Source organism: Gallus gallus, chromosome 16 (assembly GCF_016699485.2).
Source record: "Gallus gallus isolate bGalGal1 chromosome 16, bGalGal1.mat.broiler.GRCg7b, whole genome shotgun sequence".
Lineage (NCBI taxonomy): Eukaryota > Metazoa > Chordata > Aves > Galliformes > Phasianidae > Gallus > Gallus gallus.
Window position 1 is genome coordinate 1,532,958 of NC_052547.1, and position 18,128 is coordinate 1,551,085.

The following is an 18,128-nucleotide window of genomic DNA, read 5'->3' on the forward strand; positions in this document are numbered from 1 at the left end:
TCACTGGTGGCATACCACTTGGCTGCTTTTGACTCCAGTTCATATTGCAGTTCTAACATGTCCGGCACAGCAGCACTCAGCGGGGGTGCGATTTCATTCAGGCCACGGTAGTCTACCGTCAGCCTCCGTTCTCCACTGGCTTTACGCACTGGCCATATGGGGCTGTTAAAAGGCAAGTGCTTTATGCTGATCAGTCCTTGACTCTCTAGCTGACAAATCAACTTATGAATGGGGAGCAAGGAGTCCCTGTTGGTGCAGTGCTGCCGTCTGTGCACTGCTTTTGTGGCAATCGGTACCTGCTGCTCTTTTACTCGCAGCAACCCCACAACAGACGGATCTTCTGACAGGCCAGGCAAAACAGACAGCTGCTGAATGTTGTCTGTATCTACAGCAGCTATTCCAAAGGCCCATCGATACCCCTTGGGATCCTTGAAATACCCCCTTCTGAGGGAATCGATACCCAGCATGCATGGAGCCCCTGGGCCAGTCACAATAGGGTGTTTTTGCTGGTCTTTACCAGTGAGGCTTATTTCGGCCTCCAACACAGTCAGTTCTTGAGAGCCCCCAGTCACTCCAGAAATACGGATTGATTCCGTCCTTCATGACTTGACGGCATTGGAGTGGACTGTGCACCGGTATCCACCAGAGCCTTATATTTCTGTGGTTCTGATGTGCCAGGCCATCGGATCCGCGCATTCCAATAAACTCTGTTATCCCTCTCCCTCCCTGACTGAGGGCAGGGCCCCTCTATTCATTACCTGTGGTAACTGGAGCAACTACACCGCTGGTTGATTAGTTCTGTAATTCTCTCACCCGTGCTCGCAGTACAGGAGTAGTGTGGTCATGCCACTTCCTCATGTCTTCTCTGTGGTCACTGAGGTAACGCCACAAGGCAATACACGATGCAATCCTACAATGTTCCTCATTTGAGCAGGAAAGAATTTGCCTTCAGTAGCTGAGACTTTTGATGATGCGGGTGAGGAGAAGGGTCCATCCCCTAAATTTAATTAAGTGGATTTTCATTAGCTTGATCAGTTCTTTCATTAGGCCCCTTTGCTTATCCTGATCTTCATCAAACGTTTCTGATACTACTACGGGTTCGTCACGATTAATCAATAGAGACACTTGCTCTTGTACTTCATCCAGTCTGTTTGCTCATTCTGAGATGGCTGAAATGGAAGCGTGTGTTGGGGGTAGATTTTGTTCATCGTTTGAAGTGTAAGAATTAATTCCAAAACTGGGGGTCTTCTCTGTTGGTCCTCGTATCTGTCAAACGTTGCTGCTGGTGTAGGGGTGTATCTTTCTGGTGCTGTTCTTGTGAGTTTCTGCCATATATCAGGCATTGTTCTCACTCTCTCCAGATCATGACCTTGGCGTGGATCGTTAGGAGCAAAATTAGGGTCATACACCATTCCCACCACAGCTATTTCCCTCAAATACTGGATACCTTTTTCAGCTGTATCCCACTTCTACATCACAGGCTTCAGTCTGTCTCTGACGGGATGCCTTTCCCTGACGGCTACTAACATTCGTTCCCAGAGGGTGGTGGCTCCATCCAAACATCTACTAATCCCTCTGTCAATAGATGAGTCTTTGGCAATGCCTCCTAGTTGGCGGGCTTCGTTACTATGCAGAGACAAGCTACTGGCCCCGCCGTCCCAACAGCGAAGCAACCAGGTGACAAGGGTTTCGTTCGGATGCCGTGTAAACTCTTTCCTTGAGCCTTGCATTTCAGTCATCTTCAGAGGTCGGCAAACAGAAATAGAGACTTCTTCTTCATCACTCGCCTCTCCGTGTCTCTTGGTTTTTGCTTTTGCCTTTCGTGGCTCTGAGGAGGCCCCCTGGCCTGGATCTTCCTCTACCTCCTCCTCCGCAGCTGCTGCTTCTTTTTTCCATTCCAGACGCGTGGACACCCACTTCCATTTCTTGCCTTCCACAGGGGCAGCTGACACTGCTACTGGTGTCTCCTGTGACTGATCAGATTTGACTTGGAGATTTCCCCCTTTGGCTTCAACCTCAGCTTGGAAACTCTCTCTCTCAAGAAGAGTATTACATAGAGCACGGTAAGCACAAGCCAAGCCCCAAATAAGCCGTACCTCCTTCGATCTATCTGAGCCACACCATCCCTGACTCAAATACTGGCTTCGTTTCCTGGGATCCCACAGGTGTTCAAGAGTGGAGTGCCATGACATTGTGGGTCCCCACGCTTCTAAGATTTCTCCTAAACCTCTCCATATTCCCTGCCAGTCAGCATTCTCTGGTTTTGGAGGAGACTTCTTCCACATAACACAAATGGAGAAGAAAACATTCAAGGAGATTGATAACATGCACAAGAGTATGAGCTCCAGCTCGGCAGTTGAAAAAACACGTGACAAACTGAGAAGAAAGCCTGGAAACTGGTTTGAAAGTGTCAAACTTAAAATGATACCACATTGCATAAAGGTACCAGGCAGGTGTCTCCATCAGGGCCCTTATTTGGTTATACATGAACACAATTCCACAGCACGAAATCATGATGTTAATTATAGGCCAATAATTTCCCAAGATCATGATTGTCCTTCATCCCTTATACAACGCTCCTGCAATAAAGAGCAGACTCATAGCTGGTAGCTGCTAAAATGGGGGAAAAACAACAACAACAACTACTGGGTACAGTGTCCGGAGTTCGGCAGACTGTCCAGACTATAATCTCATCTATGAAGGTCACACTAGCAATGCCTTGCAGTCTGGCAGTCTCCGGCTTAAAGAAATCCTTTCTTTTCTCTGTTAGCGTTAAAAGCTTCAGATTGCCCGCATTCTCCACCAAAAGCTGTCACGGAGTTATCTAGCTCAATCTAGATCAGTCTATGCCCGTGACAGGGAGGCCGTGGGCCTGTGGGCCCCCTGGCACCCAAAAATGGGAAGGGAAAGGGGACAGGGGAATGGGAGATGGGCTCAGAGAGGGAAAAAGAACAGAGCAGTGGCCACAATCTAAGGTGGAAAACTTATTTTACTAACCGTGATATTGGAATGCAAGATAACACAATATAATACAATCAAATTGAAAGTACGGGTTATAAATCATTTAAAATAAGAGACAGCTTCCAAAACCGAAAGCTCTGCTTGAATGAAGGCGCACAGCTCGGAAGCACACCCAGCACTCTGCGTGGCTGCCGGAGAGAGAGTGTGAGCCTGATCACGCAACTCATATCCCGTGATTTCAGTGCCGTATCTTCCCTCACTGACCGTGAGGTCCTCTGGGATACGCAGTTTTTCTTCTCTTTTGAGAAGCAGGTATCTGGATCGTTGTCAGTCCACAGAACCGGACTATTAACCCTGTAATTACCCGGGCTGTCCATGATGCTATGATGTGGAATACCAATGGCAAAATTACAAAACCATGCCAGCTTGGCTCAAAGCCTGGTCAGCAGCACCCATCCAAGGCATGAGCTGCCCAACAAGGTTTTGAAGCTAATGGCTGACTGCCATGAGCACAGCGCTGAGAGCTGCTTTTCACAAAGAAAGCTGCTGAACAAAGTTGAGACTGGGGCATTCCGACTTGAGTACAGTTGGCACAGGCACCGGGTAAGATAATCCTACATGGTAGGAGAGCGCCTAGCACAGGGCAGAACCCATGTGCTAACTGTTGGAAACAGTGTGTGAGCAGGGGAGCACACACTGCATCAGCCCGAGGAGATGCAGGAAGTTGAGCAAACACAGATACACACACCCACAAACTCCAAACACGTGCATGCAGGGCTGGCTGAAGTAACACAGCACTCAGAAGGGAAGTTCACTTCCTGTGCGGGTGTGAAGAGGTGGTGTCATATGGGACCACGTCCCCGTCCCAACTCACCACCCTGGGTGTTCTCCAGGGAGGGTTGGCCCAGTATTGTCCCAGCTATGGGCCCAACGGGGGAGTGCAGGGAACTGGGACCGCTCCAACCGCAGGGACCCCTCCTGAGCCCTGCTTTCATACTAAAGTTGTGGCCGAGCCGCTGGATTCTCCGTCGTGGCCTGCAAGGGAGGGAGAGCAGTGAGCCCTGGCTCTGTGCTCGCTGTGGGGCATGGAGCATCATGCCACCATCACCACTGTGACCCCAAAAGCAACGAGGGGCCCCAGAGTGCCCTGACCCCAAGCACTGGCGGGGGACAATTCTGCCCTTGGCACTCACCTGCTGGTGCTTCGTAACCCTTCTTCTTCTCCTTCCCTGCAGACAGAATAAGAGTCAGCATTGGGCTCATGTCAGGGCCGATCCTAAGGAGGTCAGGGCCTTTACCTGACTTGCTCTTCCACACCACCAATCCAATGACAGAAGCAATTACAGCCACAGTGGTGACGACCACCCCGGCCACAATGGGGATCAGGTTGGGCTGAGGCTCTGGGGGTAGAGTGGCTTTGTCAGTAAAGGAATGGGTGGCCCCCAAACCCCCCAACCCCACGTACCCCACGCTGCCAGCTCACCCCATGAGAAGAGACAAGGCTGGGGCAGGCTGGTGTGCTCCACGCGGCACCGGTACTTGTCCCCATCCTCCGGCAGCACATCAATGGCCGCTGAGGCGTGGTAGGTGCCATCACTGTTGGGCACCATGCCCCCCCAGTGGGTCTCCTGGTGCCGGACCATGCCGTCCTTCATCCAGCTGATGGCGATGGGCCGTGGGTAGAAGCCATAAGCGCAGCAGAACAAGGTCAGGATCCCGTTGGCTTCCTTCCCCCACACGCGCACCTCAGGCCGTTCTGCAGATGGGTGACGTTGTGGGCCAGGCTGAGCCCCTGCCCAGCACCCAGCCCAGCCCCAGGTCCCCTTCCCATCCTCACCTCTCCTTTTCAGCGCTGCCTTCCCGTGCTCAAGGTATTTCCTCAAGTTCTGAACACAGACAGTCCCCAGCTCATGCTTGCATCCCTCAGCATACGTCCCTTCCTGCTCCCATCTCCTCTTGGTGATTTCTGCCACCGCATCGGCTGCGGTGAACGTCATCGTGTCCATATCAAAGGCAATGTAGTCCCTCCCATCAAATCCATACTGAACGTACCCTCGGATGTTGCCGTCCTCCAGGATGTCACAGCCGATCATCTTCTGCAGTGTGTGAGACCCTGAGGCATAGCAGGGGTGGGGGGTGAGGGGCTTCACAGGCTGTGGGGCACCACGAGTGCTGTGGGGCTGGGATGGGGTGGGTGGGCTCAGGATCGGAGGAGCCCAGGGACAGTGCAACCACACATGGACAGCCCAGCACAGCTGGGTGTGGGGCAAGGCCAGGCCTCAGTGGAGCTGGCAGACGCCTCATGGATCCCTCACTGCACGGAGTCCCCGTCCCAGCCCCATCACAATGCAGCTGCCGCCGCGCTCACCTTCACTTTTATTGTAGTGCACCTGCAGCCTGCCCAGGAACTCGTAGAAATCCAGCTCAATGTCCCGGGCCTTCTGGGTCTCTGCATCCCAGTGCTCCTGGTCCTCTTGCGGCAGCCAGCCCATGATGGGCCGCACCGTCCGGCCCAGGCTGTTGTAGTTCCAGAGGAGTTCGCCATCTACGCACCCGACGATCACGAACTGCGGCATCCCGGGGCCGGGATCCGTCATCCCGGTCAGGAAGTAGTGCAGGGAGTGCGACCCTGCGGGGACAGACGGCGTCGGAGCCGTGAGCCGCGGGTGGGGGTCCCGCGGACGCAGCCCCGGCGTCGGGGAGCGAGGAGCCGCGGGTCCCGGTGCCGGGGGCAGCCCGGTCCCGCAGCACTCACCGCATACCGCCGCGCCCAGGGCGCCCAGCAGCAGCCCCAGCACCACCGCCTCGCTCGGACCCATCGCATCGCTCCGCTCCGCGAATACCCCGGGCTCCGCCCCGCGTCCTTATTGGTGCCTCCGCCTCTCCCCGCCAATGGAGTCCGTGAGCGCGGGCGACGTCACCGGGCGCCAGGCAGATCTCGCTCGCGAGGGTTGTCAAAAGTGAAAGCGAAAGCTCGGAGGACGGGAGGGGACGAGCGGGACCGTGGGGCGACCCCCGGAAGAAGGGAAGGAGCCGTCCGCCAGAGCGCGGTCGAGGGCCGCGATGGGAGCACCACCGTTGTGGGGGGCACGGAACGCTCCTCCCAGCAAGGATAGGTTGGGTGCAGAGAGGCACAGAGACCCCAGGGGTGGGAAGGATCACCACTGATCCCCACCGGACGGGGAATGATCCCGAGGGCAGCGGCTACGAGCAGCACCTCAGCTCTGCTAAACCCCCCACGATTCAGGAGGTAACAGTTAGAGACCTGCTACTCCAACTGGACTGCCACAGGTCCATGGGACCGGATGAGATTCACCCGAGAGTGCTGAGAGAACTGGCAGAGGTGATAGCCGAGCCGCTTTCCATCATCTATCAGTGCTCCTTGTTGACGGGTGAGGTCCCAGAAGTCTGGAGGCTTGCCAGTGTGACTCCCATCTACAAGAAGGGCTGCAGGGAGGATCCGGCGAACTACAGGCCTGTTAGCCTGACTTCAGTGCCGGGGAAGATTATGGAGCAGATTGTCTTGAGGGAGATCACGCGGCACATGCAGGTCAACCGGGGGATCAGGCCTAGCCAGCATGGGTTCACGAAGGGCAGGTCCTGCTTGACCAACCTGATCTCCTTCTATGATCCAGTGACCCGTCTGCTGGATGAGGGAAAGGCTGTTGATGTGGTCTACCTAGACTTCAGCAAAGCCTTTGACACTGTCTCGCACAGTATTCTCCTGCAGAAGCTGGCAGATCGTGGCTTGGACAGATACATTCTTCGCTGGGTAAGGAACTGGCTGGAGGGCCGGGCCCAGAGAGTGGTGGTGAATGGAGTTAAATCCAGCTGGCGACCGGTCACGAGTGGTGTTCCCCAGGGGTCGGTGCTGGGGCCTGTCCTCTTTAATATCTTTATTGATGACCTGGATGAGGGCATTGAGTGCACCCTCAGTAAGTTTGCAGATGACACGAAGCTGGCTGGAAGTGTTGATCTGCCTGAGGGTAGCGAGGCCTTACAGAGGGATCTGGATAGGTTGGATAGCTGGGCTGAAGCCAATGGGATGGGATTCAACAAGACCAAATGCCGGGTCCTGCACTTTGGCCATAATAACCCCAGGCAACGCGACAGGCTTGGGGCAGAGTGGCTGGAAGACTGTGTAGAGGAAATGGACCTGGGGGTGTTGATTGACGCTAGACTGAACATGAGCCAGCAGTGTGCCCAGGGGGCCAAAAAGGCCAATGGCATCCTGGCTTGTATCAGAAATAGTGTGGCCAGCAGGAACAGGGAAGTAATTATCCCCCCGTACTCAGCACTGGTGAGGCCGCACCTCGAGTACTGTGTCCAGTTTTGGGTCCTTCACTGTAAGAAAGACATCCAGGCCCTGGAGCATGTCCAGGGGAGGGCAACAAAGCTGGTGAGGGCTCTGGAGCACAGGCCTTATGAGGAGCGGCTGAAGGAGCTGGGATTGTTCAGTCTAGAGAAGAGGAGGCTCAGGGGAGACCTTATTGCTCTCTATAACTACCAGAAGGGAGGTTGTAGTGAGCTGGGGGTCAGCCTCTTCTCTCGTGTGACAGTGATAGGACGACAGGGAATGGCTTCAAGCTGCGCCGGGAAGATTCAGGCTGGACGTTAGGAAATACTCCTTCTCTGAAAGGGGGGTCAGGCACTGGAATGGGCTGCCCAGAGAGGTGGTGGAGTCACCGAGCCTGGTGGTGTTCAAAGAGCGTTTGGACGTTGTGTTGAGGGACGTGGTTTAGCGAGAACCATTGATGTAGGGCAAATGGTTGGACAGGATGATCCTGTGGGTCTTTTCCAACCTTAGCGATTCTAGGATTCTATGATTCTATGAGCACGTGACTGCCTGGAGCGGACGGGGGCTGGAGCCACCCTTTCTGTCTCAGTGATGCCTCTGGGAGCACAGTGCTGTCTGAGTCTGCGCAGGCTCCCTTTCCCCCCACCCTTTCCTCCTGCAGCACAAGGATGAACGCTGCGTTCCTCAGCTCACCCCTTTCTCCAAACTGTTACTGGGAGGGGTGAGTTCATTTCTCTCTGATATCTTTCCCTACAGCACCTATTTCTCAAATAAAGGCCGTGTCACCGCCTTTGTTTGCTCTACACCACGTTCACCCAAAACTTCTCAAGGCTTCAGCCCCGTGGCTCGGTGAAGCTCCCTGCCACGCACAGCCCTTCCCTCAGAGACTTTTTTTTTACACAAAAAGTGGAGAAATTTAGGTTAGATGTAAGAGGGTAATGTTTTACTCAAAGGTGAGGTCCCAGCACAGGCTGCCGGGAGAAGCCGTGGATAACCCCCCTCCGGGAGCATCCCAGGACAGGCTGGATGAGACCCTGAGCAGCCTGATCTGGCGGGGGACAAGCAGCCCACAGCAGGGGGCTGGAACCACATGGGCCTGAAGGACCCCTTCAGCTTCAGCTTCAGCCATTCTATGATTCTGTAACTCTTTCCAGGCACGGGAGACCTCAACTGCACGTTGTGTGTGTGCTGGGAGAGGGCCAAATAACAGCATTTTACAGCCAGGAAAATGAAGACAAAATCACCTCTCCAATGTCCTGCTGATCACTTGATAGAATCATAGAATCACCAGGGTTGGAGAAGACCTACAAGATCATCCAGTCCAACCCCTTCTCTTCTGTGCTGTTTTTCAATCAAGACCCTAAAAACACATCCTGAAGTTCTGTACCACAGGAAAATTTGGGAAAACAGGGGGAGTTTGACCCCTGCTTTCCCATGTATGAAACAAAGAAAGAATAAGAAGCGACTATACCGTATCCCAAGAGAGAAACTGAAGCGTTTTGTTTGTTGTCAATTTCATCACACAGACAGGAGGTGCAATAGAGGAAGGGAAGCAGATTGCTCACCCCTTTCAGAACACTCCACGATCGCAGGGGAAAACTCCGCCAAGGAGGGATCCCCAACCAGAAATCCTCACCCAGTGGCTGTCAGCTCTTCTATGGGGTCTAAGAGGAGTGCAGCCAGGCTCAAACCCTTCCTGCTGCACAGCTGCATCGCCTTCAGCTCTGCTGCCAGTGCTGAGCGGTCCTTTCCCAGGTGATCCATGAGAGGGTCAGGCTGGGACTCAGCAGTTCCCATGCAGGCAGCGATGCTATGGGGCAGTGACAATATTGGGCAACGTTATGGGGTAGAGACACAATGGAGTGGTGCAGCTACGGGGCAGTGCACCTACGGGGCAGTGAGGCTTTGGGGCGGTGCTGCTATGGGGCAGTGAGGCTTTGGGGCGGTGCTGCTATGGGGCGGTGCTGCTATGGGGCAGTGAGGCTTTGGGGCGGTGCTGCTATGGGGCAGTGTTGCTATGGGGCAGTGAGGCTTTGAGGCGGTGCTGCTATGGGGCGGTGCTGCTATGGGGCGGTGAGGCTTTGGGCGGTGAGGCTTTGGGGCGGTGAGGCTGTGGGGCGGTGCTGCTATGGGGCGGTGCTGCTATGGGGCGGCTGTCACAGTGGGAAAGAACAGCACGGTGGAAAGGCGATACAGGAGAGGAATGGCAAAGGGACAAACAGGAAAGGAACGCTCAGCGGTCTGCGAACATCTCGGCTCACGGGGAGATACCCCCCCAGGGAGGGATCTCCACGCACAGAGCCTTCCCAGCCGCTCTCAGCCCTTCCATGAGGTCTCAGAGCAGTGCGGGCAGGCTCCGCCCCTCCCGCTCACACCGCTGCACCGCCTCCAGCTGTGCCGCCAGGGCTGCCCGCTCCTTTCCCAGGTGCTCCATCGCTGGGTCAAGCCGGGACTCGGCAGCTCCCATTGGGGCACGAAGAGGCCGAGGCGGCCGACGGCAAACGGCGACCGTCCCGCGGGAACCGCGAGACACGGGAGAGGATCTCAGCCGTCGGCCGGGCGGCGCTTCGCCCACGGGGACAGCGGGCAGCAACCGCGGGAAACGCGGCCCGGTGCGTCCGCAGGCCGTGAAGCAGCGCAGGAAGCGCAGGGACACGGCGGGGAACGAGCCCGGCGCTCCGCTGTGGGACGCCTTCACGGCCCGCCGCGGCGCCCGGTGATGACATCACATCCGGCCTGGAGCGGAAGCGCAGTGTGGACGGGCGTGGAAGGGGAGGGGGCTGATGGAGAAAGAATGGCGGTGCTTCCGTGCCTGGGGCAGCGCTCCCGTCCCGTCCCGTCCCGTCCCGTCCCGTCCCGTCCCACAACGCTGCGGGAAGCGATGGCAGCAGCTGCAATAGAGCACGCTTTGCTTACTGCAAACTCCGCGTCTTTACGATGGGCAGCGGCTTGGCAGGATGGGCAGAGAAAGAAATCGAAGGAGTCCCGAAGGCGTGTGACTCCCTGAAGGTATTGGCCAGTGCAGATCCCGGGAAGGTTGTGGCTGTGCAGAGGCCTCTTCTGCACGGAGGCACTGGGTGAGCTGCCAGCAGCTTCCGTTGCTGCCCAGCTAAGCGTACCCGAAGTCATGGGCTGTACCTGAAGGGGGCCTCCAGGAAAGCTGGGATGGGGCTGTTTTGTAAGGGCGTGGAGCGACAGGAGGAGGGGAAATGGCTTTAGAGTGGAAGAGGGTGGATTTAGACAGTGGAGCAGGTTGTGGATGCCCCCGCCCTGTGAGCAGCCTGCTGTGGTGGGAGGTGTCCCTGCCTCCAGCCGGGGATGGAAGTGAATGGTCTGAAAGGTCCCTTCCAACCCAAACCATTCTATGGTTCTTTGTAAACTGCAGGGAACTGCAGAGGAGAATGGCTTTAAGAAGCCAATAGCACTAGAGATGCAGCGTGCAGTTCAGAGAGCACCTCTGTGCAGTGAGGTCAGAGCGTGCCTGAAACAATACGGCCCGGACAGAGAGTGGCTCAGAATGATGACAGAATCATAGAGGCACAGGGCTGGAAAGGACCTACAGGATCATCCCATCCAACTGTCCTCCAATCACCATCACCACCGCTGAGCTCCTCAGCCTCATCTCGTAGCACCTCATCCACAATGTCAGTGGTTTATGGGCTGGTTCGGCCCGGTTCCGTGAGTAGCGGGGCAGAGGGACCCGCGGATCGCCACCCCAGAAAAGGGGAACAGGGAAAAGGATAGCGAGATGGGCCCAAAAACAACACGGCAGCAACGATCTGAGCAGAAACAAAGTAATTGACTAGAAAGGACATCGGGCTGCAAGATAATACACTGTAATACAACAGCAGCACTGGCACAAGGTTGGTGGTGATGAGATCTCTCATTGTGGGTGCACCTTTTGCTTCCAGAGGACGTAGTGGTCAGCTCTGCTGCAGACCCAGTGCTTGTGTAGGTGGCACAGGGATGAGCTGATCCTGTCCCCGTTCAGGTACGCACATCGGCCTCCACCTCGCAGCTCAAACCTGTGCCCAAGAGGGAGGAGAATGGCAAAGGCACCCCGATGCGCCGAGAAAAGCTGGGGCTGCCTCTTCTGGGGAAGGAAGGGCAGAAAGGGCTCATGGTGGAGCACCAAGCCTGAGCCTGGCGGACCACGGTAAACCACGGCTGTGGCACCAGGAGAAGGTCCCCATCCCAAAGAGAGCCCGTGGAAAAACGTGGCCTGGACAGCTGGACGGACAGACTGACCAGTTGGTGAAGGCTGTGCCATCGCTCCACGTCCACTGGGTGTCCTCTTCTTCCCTGTGCAGCCCGATCCAACAGATTGCCGGGCCCTGGAAGCGCATCATGAAATCCTTTAAAGGAAGAGAGTGTTGAATGTCAGGAGGTTTTAACATCTGTCCCACTCACATCTCAGGCTCCAGCAGGCTGCAAGGTGCTGCCTTCTGCTGCATGGAAGAAGCTTGTTTGTGCTCCCATGGCACAAGAGCTGCCCCCGGAGGTGCACATCTCAGGATGTCCCCCAGATGGATGCGGGAGGGGTTAGGGGCAGTAATGTGCCGCTGTCCCTCCCCAGCCTGGTGCCTTCCCCAGAGCTTTGGGCTCGTGTCCCCATCTCACCATCTCCTCCGCACTGCCTATGGTGGCCAGGGAAGCTCCGTGGGCATTGCAGTGCTCCCTGCTGCTGTTCCAATCATTCTCCTCCTTCGAAAAATAATAGCATTTCCCCTGGAATCCGACCCAGGCGTTGGGGCACACGTGGGCAAAGTCTGGGAAAGGTGGCACAGGGACCTGCCGACATGCTGAAATGAGAAATTAGACAAATGTGAGGCAAAGGACAGGAAATGTGAATTTCTCTCACCTCCCTCCAACAGAGGTGGGGGATGGACTGCACTGTGTTGTGCTGCAGCCCCGGGTGCGGTTGCAGAGGTTAGGAAGGTTGAGCAGAGCGTGGTGTAGGGCACTGAATGGCTGCCCCACAGCACGTGGGAGCAGGGCTGTGCTTGGGGAGCGCATCCATGTGCTGGAAACCCCAATTCCCTGCTCTGTACCCAAACCTGAAACATCCTCTCACCATGGGGACACTTCTTGGCACTCACCGGTCGATATCACCACCAGCACGAGGCTGAGGGTTCCCAGTGCTGCACATGAAGCAATGAGCTGCACACGGGATCTCCTCCTTCCTGTCACATGGCACCAGGAACCTGGGAAGCAGCGAGCGGGTGGGGGCACATCCTTCTACTCCTGTTCCCCCCCATGCTCTCCTTCCTGCTCAGTCCCCACCATTACCCCATTGCTGTCCTCCACTCTGCCCAAGGGGCTGCAGTGCTGCTTTGGGCTCTGAAAATGTTTCTTGTTGGTCTCCTTCTCCCATAGCGGGTGTGGAAGTATTGGACTCCAGCAGCAATATCTGCACATCCTCTTCTGGGAGCTGGGGGTCAGAACTGGAGGGCAGATGTTGGTAGAAGTGGTTTTCCTCTTTATGTTTCCCTTTTTTCCACCCATTCCACTCTTTTGCTCTCCATCCCCAGCCTTACCCTGTTGGGATCCTTCTCCTCTGGTGTGCTGGGGGTTCTGGTGCTGCTTTGTGCTCTGAGGAATGGTTCAGTCGTTCTCCCTCTGCAGGCGTGGAAACCTTGTGCTTCAGTACAGGTATTTGCACAGATTGCTGTGGGGTGGACAGTTAGGATGGGGGGGATAGAAGGAAGGACTGAAGGAGGGGCTCGGGAGGATTAGAAAGGTGGGAGAAAAAGGAGAGAGAACGGGGAGAGGAAAGTGGAAGGAAGGAAAGATGGAGGAGCAAGAGAAGCAGGAAGGAGTTCAGTGCAGTTTGACATGTGAAGACGTGAGAAGCCAAAGGCGGTGTTGGTACCATTCAGCTGAGCAGTGTGTGCAGGCAGAGGATCTGTGTGGGGAAGCCAAACCACGCTGACATAACGGTCCTGTGGTTATGCTACATCTTTCAAAGTTCCCTTTGTTTGGTTCACACAGTTGGTGGGAGGTCCTTCGCAGTACAGAGCCCAACCCACACAGCTGTGCTTGGCTCTGAGCCATCATGGGGGGAAAGGAGAACCCGCACCTGTTGGTTATACCCAAGGAATTGATCCAGACACTATCTCTGATCAAAGCGGGCTTTATTCACCGTTTCAATGTCAGCTGTTCTACAAGCAGCAGCACACACAGAAAGCAGCGTTAGGTCTTTTATGCCCAGCACCACGGTGAAGCCCTTTGCTCCCTGGGCTCTCCTCGCCCACCTTGGAGCTCGGGCTGATGTTTGCAGCTTTGTGAGAAACACGCTCCAGGTCTACAATTTCGAATCAGGCCGAGATCTCTGTGAAGAGCAGTTTGTCCATGATTGCAACAACGGGCGCACGCCCCCTACTGCCAAGGCAGAAATTGCGCTCCTGATCAGTGCAATCCACTCCGTTTTCTCCCCTGGGTCCAACACAGGCAAAGCCTCTCCTGGCACTCATTGGTTGAGCATCTCAGGCTCACAATGGTCCGAAGCTGTTGCTCCATTATGTTTCCATACAACGTCTGTTAGCAACCCATTGTCTTTGGGTATATTCTTTACCTTTTAAGGAGATAGGAGGCAATATTTTCAACAATCGACACACTTGTTCTGTCTTGTGCTAGGCTCTCCCCTACCCTATAGAGTTTCCTTACCTGGTGCCTATGCCAATTCTACCCAGGAGGGAATGCCCCAGTCTCAACTTTACTCTGTTCAGCAGCATTCTCTGTGAAAAGCAACTTCACCTACACTACCTACAGAAATACTGGAAATTTCCACTGCAAAAACACAACCTACCTCTCACACATGGCTGACCGGGTCCTTTCTCCAGGTGATCTGTCAGTGGGTCAGGCCAGGACTCAGCAGTTCCCATACAAGCAGCGATGCCATGGGGCAGCTGTGCCACGACCTGTCTGGGGAGGCAAAAATATTCCACAGCGCTGCAGGAAGAGGGGGAGCAGCTGTGGTTTTCTAAGTTCTCTCCTCCTATTCAGCCATGGTTCTGCCCACAATGGCGGTTGGTGCACTCACTGTGGGGGGCCTTTGCAGTACACAGCCATACCCACACAGCCAAGCTTGGCTATGAGCCATCAGCTGAAAATGAGAACCTGCACCCGTTGGTGATACCCAAGCAATGTATCAGGATGGTATCTCTGATCAAAGCAGGTTTTAGTCCCACTGCAATGTCGGCTGTCCCGCATGCAGCAGCACACACAGAAAGCAGTGTTACATCTTTTATGCCCTGTTACCCAATGTTGATTTCTTCCTCCCATGGTTCCTCATTGGCTGAGTGCTTCAGGTTCACAAATCTTCCTGTCGCTAAGCTGAACGCATCCATACCTGCTGTGCACAAGTCGTTGCTATCTGAACATGGATACTGCTCATTGTTTTGCTTCTCCTCCATCAATTCCCTATCACTCAGGGCTTGTCTGTCCAGCACCAGCAATTAGCAGTCTTCCAACATAACGAGCCCATTGATATCCCTGTCACAGTGTTTGGGAGTGGGATGTGCAACCTGTCTGTACCTCCAGGCTCAGAGCTATTCCAGACGGCTGCACAGAGCAGAGCTGCAGTCTCTGTACCAATAAATGACCCCATCCACCTCATCTCGGTGACCATCAATTACTGCACCTTTTTGCTGAGCGTGCACAGACTGTCAGAGAGCCCTGGTGAAGGGAAAAGACCCCTCTGGAAAGAACTATGAGTAAAATATTTATGCTGTTGGTTGTACTGCAGAAACAGCATCCCATTCCCACAGTACCAAAGTGCCCCGCAATTCCGCATTGGCAGAAGAAGAGGATAAAAGAAGGGCCCCCCAGTCGAGAGAATGCAGCATATGTAGGTTCTGCCCGCGCCCCTTTCCTCAACAAACCATCCGTTTGGCTTTCGTCACTCTCTCCAACCACTGATTGTCGTTATCGTTTAATTACTTCTGAGCCTTCCGCTGTGATTGCAGACACGCTTGGGAAGTGGGCACTGCTTCCAAAGCCCCGAGGATTCTCACAGAGCAACACAGCTCATTTCTTAGGAGGCTGGATTATAAATGCAAATACTCTCTGGCCACAGGAGCCAGGCAATGGGAACCTGGCAGCATACGACACTCGGAAATGCCTACTGATTGGGTGCAGATGGCTTTCCAAGGCTGTGTTTCTGCATTGGATATGGAAAAGGGGGACCTGGCCTGAAGAAGCGGAGCACCATGTCTGTATTCTGCAACTTGTCCTTAGAAACAGCTGGTGTGAAAAGGTAGAAATACCACAGATGTGAGTGGCATGCTTTGGAAATGGAGTTGCTGAATGCTGGGATTAATTCTCACTTGCACTTTTTAAAGGTTGCGAATAGTGTGGGTATTATTATGGGCTGGGAAGGATGCTGTAAGGCTGCTGTGTTACGATAAGAGAGCCTCAGCAGAAGAAAAGCAGAGATAACAAGCATGAGAGAAGCCAAGGCCTGCACACAGGGCGGGGTGTTCTCACTGTGTGGGAGGGAACGGATGGCTGCCCAGAGGGTCCTCCGTGTCGCTGTAGTACCTTCTTGGCTACCAAGAGAAGCCTGCGGGCCACCATGAGGGGGCTGTGAGGTACCACGGAGCCTCCCCTCGGTCTCCTCCTGTCTGGGCAGAACAACCCACAGAGCTGAGGTGCTGCTCGTAGCCGCTGCCCTCGGGATCATTCCCTGTTGGGTGGGGATCAATGGTGATCCCTCCCACCCTTGGGGTCTCGGTGCCTCTCTGCACCCAACCTATCCTTGCTGGGAGGAGCGTTCCGTGCCCCCCACACCGGTGGTGCTCCCATCGTGGCCCTCGACCGCGCTCTGGCGGACGGCTCCTTCCCTTCTTTCCGGGGTCGCCCCACGGAACCCTCGTCCCCTCCCGTCCTCCGAGCTTTCGCTGTCACTTTTGACAACCCTCGCGAGCGAGATCTGCCTGGCGCCCGGTGACGTCGCCCGCGCTCACGGACTCCATTGGCGGGTAGAGGGGGAGGCACCAATAAGGACGCGAAGCGGTTCCTGGGGTATCCGCGGAGCGTAACGGTGCGATGGGTCCGAGCCAGGTGGTGCTGGGGCTGCTGCTTGGAGCCCTGGGCATGGCGGCGTGCTGTGAGTACTGCAGGACCGGGCTGCCCCCGGCACCGGGACCCGCGGCTCCTCGCTCCCCGACGCCGGGGCTGCGTCCGCGGGACCCCCACCCGCGGCTCACGGCTCCGACGCCGTCTGTCCCCGCAGGGTCGCACTCCCTGCGCTACTTCCTGACCGGGATGACGGATCCCGTTCCCGGGATGCCGCAGTTCGTGATCGTCGGGTATGTGGACGGCGACCTGTTTGGTAAGTACGACAGTAAGAGCAGGAGTGCACAGCCCATCGTGGAGAAGCTGCCGCAGGAGGACCAGGAGCACTGGGACACGGAGACCCAGAAGGCCCGGGACGGCGAGCTGGATTTCTGCGGGTTCCTGGGCAGGCTGCCGGAACAGTACAACAAAAGTGGAGGTGAGTGTGGGGGAAGCTGCAGCGCGATGCGTCTGGGACAGGAGCTCTGTGTGCCGAGGGTGTCCGCCAGCCCCACTGAGGTCTGGCTGTGCCCCACGCCCAGCTGGGCTGGGCCGTCCATGTGTGGTGGCACTGTCCCTGGGCTGCCCTGCTCCTGCGCCCACCCACCCCACCCCAGCCTCATGGCACTCGCGGTGCCCCACAGCCCAAGAAGCCTCTCACCTATCACTCTGACTGTGCCTCAGGGTCTCACACGATGCAGATGATGATCGGCTGTGACATCCTGGAGGACGGCAGCATCCGAGGGTACGATCAGTATGCATTTGATGGGAGGGACTTCCTTGCCTTTGATATGGACACGATGACGTTCACCGCGGCGGATCCAGTGGCAGAAATCACCAAGAGGAGATGGGAGACAGAAGGGACGTATGCTGAGAGATGGAAGCATGAGCTGGGGACTGTCTGCGTTCAGAACTTGAGGAGATACCTGGAGCATGGGAAGGCGGCAGTGAAAAGGAGAGGTGAGAATGGGAGGGAGACGTGGGGCTGGGCTGGGTGTGGGGCAGGGGCTCAGTGTGGGGTGCTCAGCCCGGCCCACAACATCAACCACCTGCAGTGCAGCCCGAGGTGCGAGTGTGGGGGAAGGAGGCCGATGGGATCCTGACCTTGTCCTGCCACGCTCACGGCTTCTACCCGCGGCGCATCGCCATCAGCTGGATGAAGGACAGCATGGTCCAGGACCAGGAGACCCGCTGGGGGGGCATCGTGCCCAATAGGGATGGCACTTACCACACTTCGGCTGCCATTGATGTGCTGCCGGAGGATAGGGACAAGTATCGGTGCCGCGTGGAGCACGCCAGCCTGCCCCAGCCTGGCCTCTTCTCTTGGGGTAAGCCTGGCAGCGTGGGATGTGTGGAGTTGGGATTTGGGGGCCGCCCCTTTGTTTACTGACAACGGTGCTCTCCCCCAGAGCCGCAGCCCAACCTGATCCCCATTGAGGCTTGGCTGGTCGTCCCCTTGGTGGTTCTCTTCGTTGCTTTGATTGCATTATTGGTGTGGAAGTTCCTGTCAGGTGAAGGCAGAGAGCTGGAGGGAGAAAGGGGGAGCTGCAGGTGGGGCCTGGACCCCCTTGGGAATGCCCATGGTCTGACATGAGCCCAATGCTGGCACTTTTTTCTGTCTGCAGGGAAGGAGAAGAAGGGTTATGAAGCAGCAGCAGGTGAGTGCCAAGGGCAGAACTGTCCCCTGCCAGTGCATGGGGTCAGGGCACTCTGGGGCCCCTCGTTGCTTTTGGGGTCACAGTGGTGATAGTGGCATGATGCTCCATGCCCCACAGCGAGCACAGAGCCAGGGCTCACTGCTCTCCCTCCCTTG

General features: G+C 56.0%; 6 protein-coding genes across 14 annotated transcripts in view; 2 read left to right on the forward strand and 4 right to left on the reverse strand.

Annotated features, from left to right (window-relative positions):
* MHCY15 (major histocompatibility complex Y, class I heavy chain 15) overlaps window positions 1–18,128 on the reverse strand; it is a 295,994-nt gene that overhangs the window by 98,360 nt on the left and 179,506 nt on the right.
* MHCY4 (major histocompatibility complex Y, class I heavy chain 4) overlaps window positions 1–18,128 on the reverse strand; it is a 311,182-nt gene that overhangs the window by 65,392 nt on the left and 227,662 nt on the right. The gene's annotated exons all lie outside the window — the stretch shown is intronic.
* The window catches only part of LOC124417249 (C-type lectin domain family 2 member I-like), a 246,597-nt gene that overhangs the window by 53,670 nt on the left and 174,799 nt on the right, over window positions 1–18,128 (forward strand). The gene's annotated exons all lie outside the window — the stretch shown is intronic.
* The window catches only part of MHCYL (major histocompatibility complex Y, class I heavy chain like), a 34,310-nt gene that overhangs the window by 15,154 nt on the left and 1,028 nt on the right, over window positions 1–18,128 (forward strand). Inside the window, exons 1-6 of one of the 4 annotated variants that reach the window (XM_040648754.2) lie at window positions 10,019–10,267; window positions 16,494–16,754; window positions 17,000–17,275; window positions 17,371–17,643; window positions 17,725–17,826; window positions 17,941–17,973. In XM_040648754.2, coding sequence (XP_040504688.1) covers window positions 16,526–16,754; window positions 17,000–17,275; window positions 17,371–17,643; window positions 17,725–17,826; window positions 17,941–17,973 — 913 coding nt within the window. In that variant the 5' untranslated portion in view covers window positions 10,019–10,267; window positions 16,494–16,525. Of the gene's footprint in view, window positions 1–10,018; window positions 10,268–16,288; window positions 16,755–16,999; window positions 17,276–17,370; window positions 17,644–17,724; window positions 17,827–17,940; window positions 17,974–18,128 lie in introns of those variants that run through there. The other 3 variants (XM_040648756.2, XM_046901539.1, XM_046901538.1) reach the window with 3 other exon arrangements.
* LOC121106930 (class I histocompatibility antigen, F10 alpha chain-like) lies at window positions 2,972–5,798 on the reverse strand. 3 transcript variants are annotated; one of them, XM_040648781.2, is made up of 7 exons: window positions 5,717–5,798; window positions 5,330–5,590; window positions 4,799–5,074; window positions 4,445–4,717; window positions 4,260–4,361; window positions 4,155–4,190; window positions 2,972–3,996 (listed from the first exon to the last, which is right to left on the reverse strand). In XM_040648781.2, exons 1-7 carry the CDS (start codon window positions 5,778–5,780, stop codon window positions 3,953–3,955), a joined length of 1,056 nt encoding a protein of 351 aa, XP_040504715.1. In that variant the 5' UTR covers window positions 5,781–5,798; the 3' UTR covers window positions 2,972–3,952. The 3 variants fall into 3 exon arrangements, with proteins under 3 accessions (XP_040504715.1, XP_040504714.1, XP_046757522.1); XM_040648780.2 differs by having other exon boundaries at window positions 4,155–4,361; XM_046901566.1 differs by having other exon boundaries at window positions 4,155–4,361; window positions 5,330–5,798.
* LOC121106948 (C-type lectin domain family 2 member B-like) lies at window positions 10,733–16,163 on the reverse strand. Of its 4 annotated transcripts, none has more exons than XM_046901587.1 (7): window positions 14,067–16,163; window positions 12,796–12,877; window positions 12,548–12,702; window positions 12,358–12,462; window positions 11,879–12,060; window positions 11,507–11,613; window positions 10,733–11,283 (listed from the first exon to the last, which is right to left on the reverse strand). In XM_046901587.1, exons 1-7 carry the CDS (start codon window positions 14,140–14,142, stop codon window positions 11,142–11,144), a joined length of 849 nt encoding a protein of 282 aa, XP_046757543.1. In that variant the 5' UTR covers window positions 14,143–16,163; the 3' UTR covers window positions 10,733–11,141. The 4 variants fall into 4 exon arrangements, with proteins under 4 accessions (XP_046757543.1, XP_040504800.1, XP_046757544.1 ...); XM_040648866.2 differs by having other exon boundaries at window positions 12,796–12,926; XM_046901588.1 differs by having other exon boundaries at window positions 13,131–16,163.

What these genes read in the sequence shown, in the direction of transcription:
- LOC121106930 (XM_046901566.1), bottom strand. Translation starts at nt 5,780, where the DNA reads ATGGGTCCGAGCGAGGCGGTGGTGCTGGGGCTGCTGCTGGGCGCCCTG. An exon ending in GGCAGCGCTGAAAAGGAGAG is followed by an intron (nt 4,718 to 4,798) that starts GTGAGGATGGGA and finishes ACCCATCTGCAG; the next exon opens with AACGGCCTGAGGTGCGCGTG. An exon ending in GCCTTGTCTCTTCTCATGGG is followed by an intron (nt 4,362 to 4,444) that starts GTGAGCTGGCAG and finishes CTCTACCCCCAG; the next exon opens with AGCCTCAGCCCAACCTGATC.
- LOC121106948 (XM_046901587.1), bottom strand. Translation starts at nt 14,142, where the DNA reads ATGGGAACTGCTGAGTCCTGGCCTGACCCACTGACAGATCACCTGGAG. An exon ending in GCTGGTGGTGATATCGACCG is followed by an intron (nt 12,061 to 12,357) that starts GTGAGTGCCAAG and finishes TTCTCATTTCAG; the next exon opens with CATGTCGGCAGGTCCCTGTG. An exon ending in GGCACAGCCTTCACCAACTG is followed by an intron (nt 11,284 to 11,506) that starts GTCAGTCTGTCC and finishes TCTTGGGCACAG; the next exon opens with GTTTGAGCTGCGAGGTGGAG.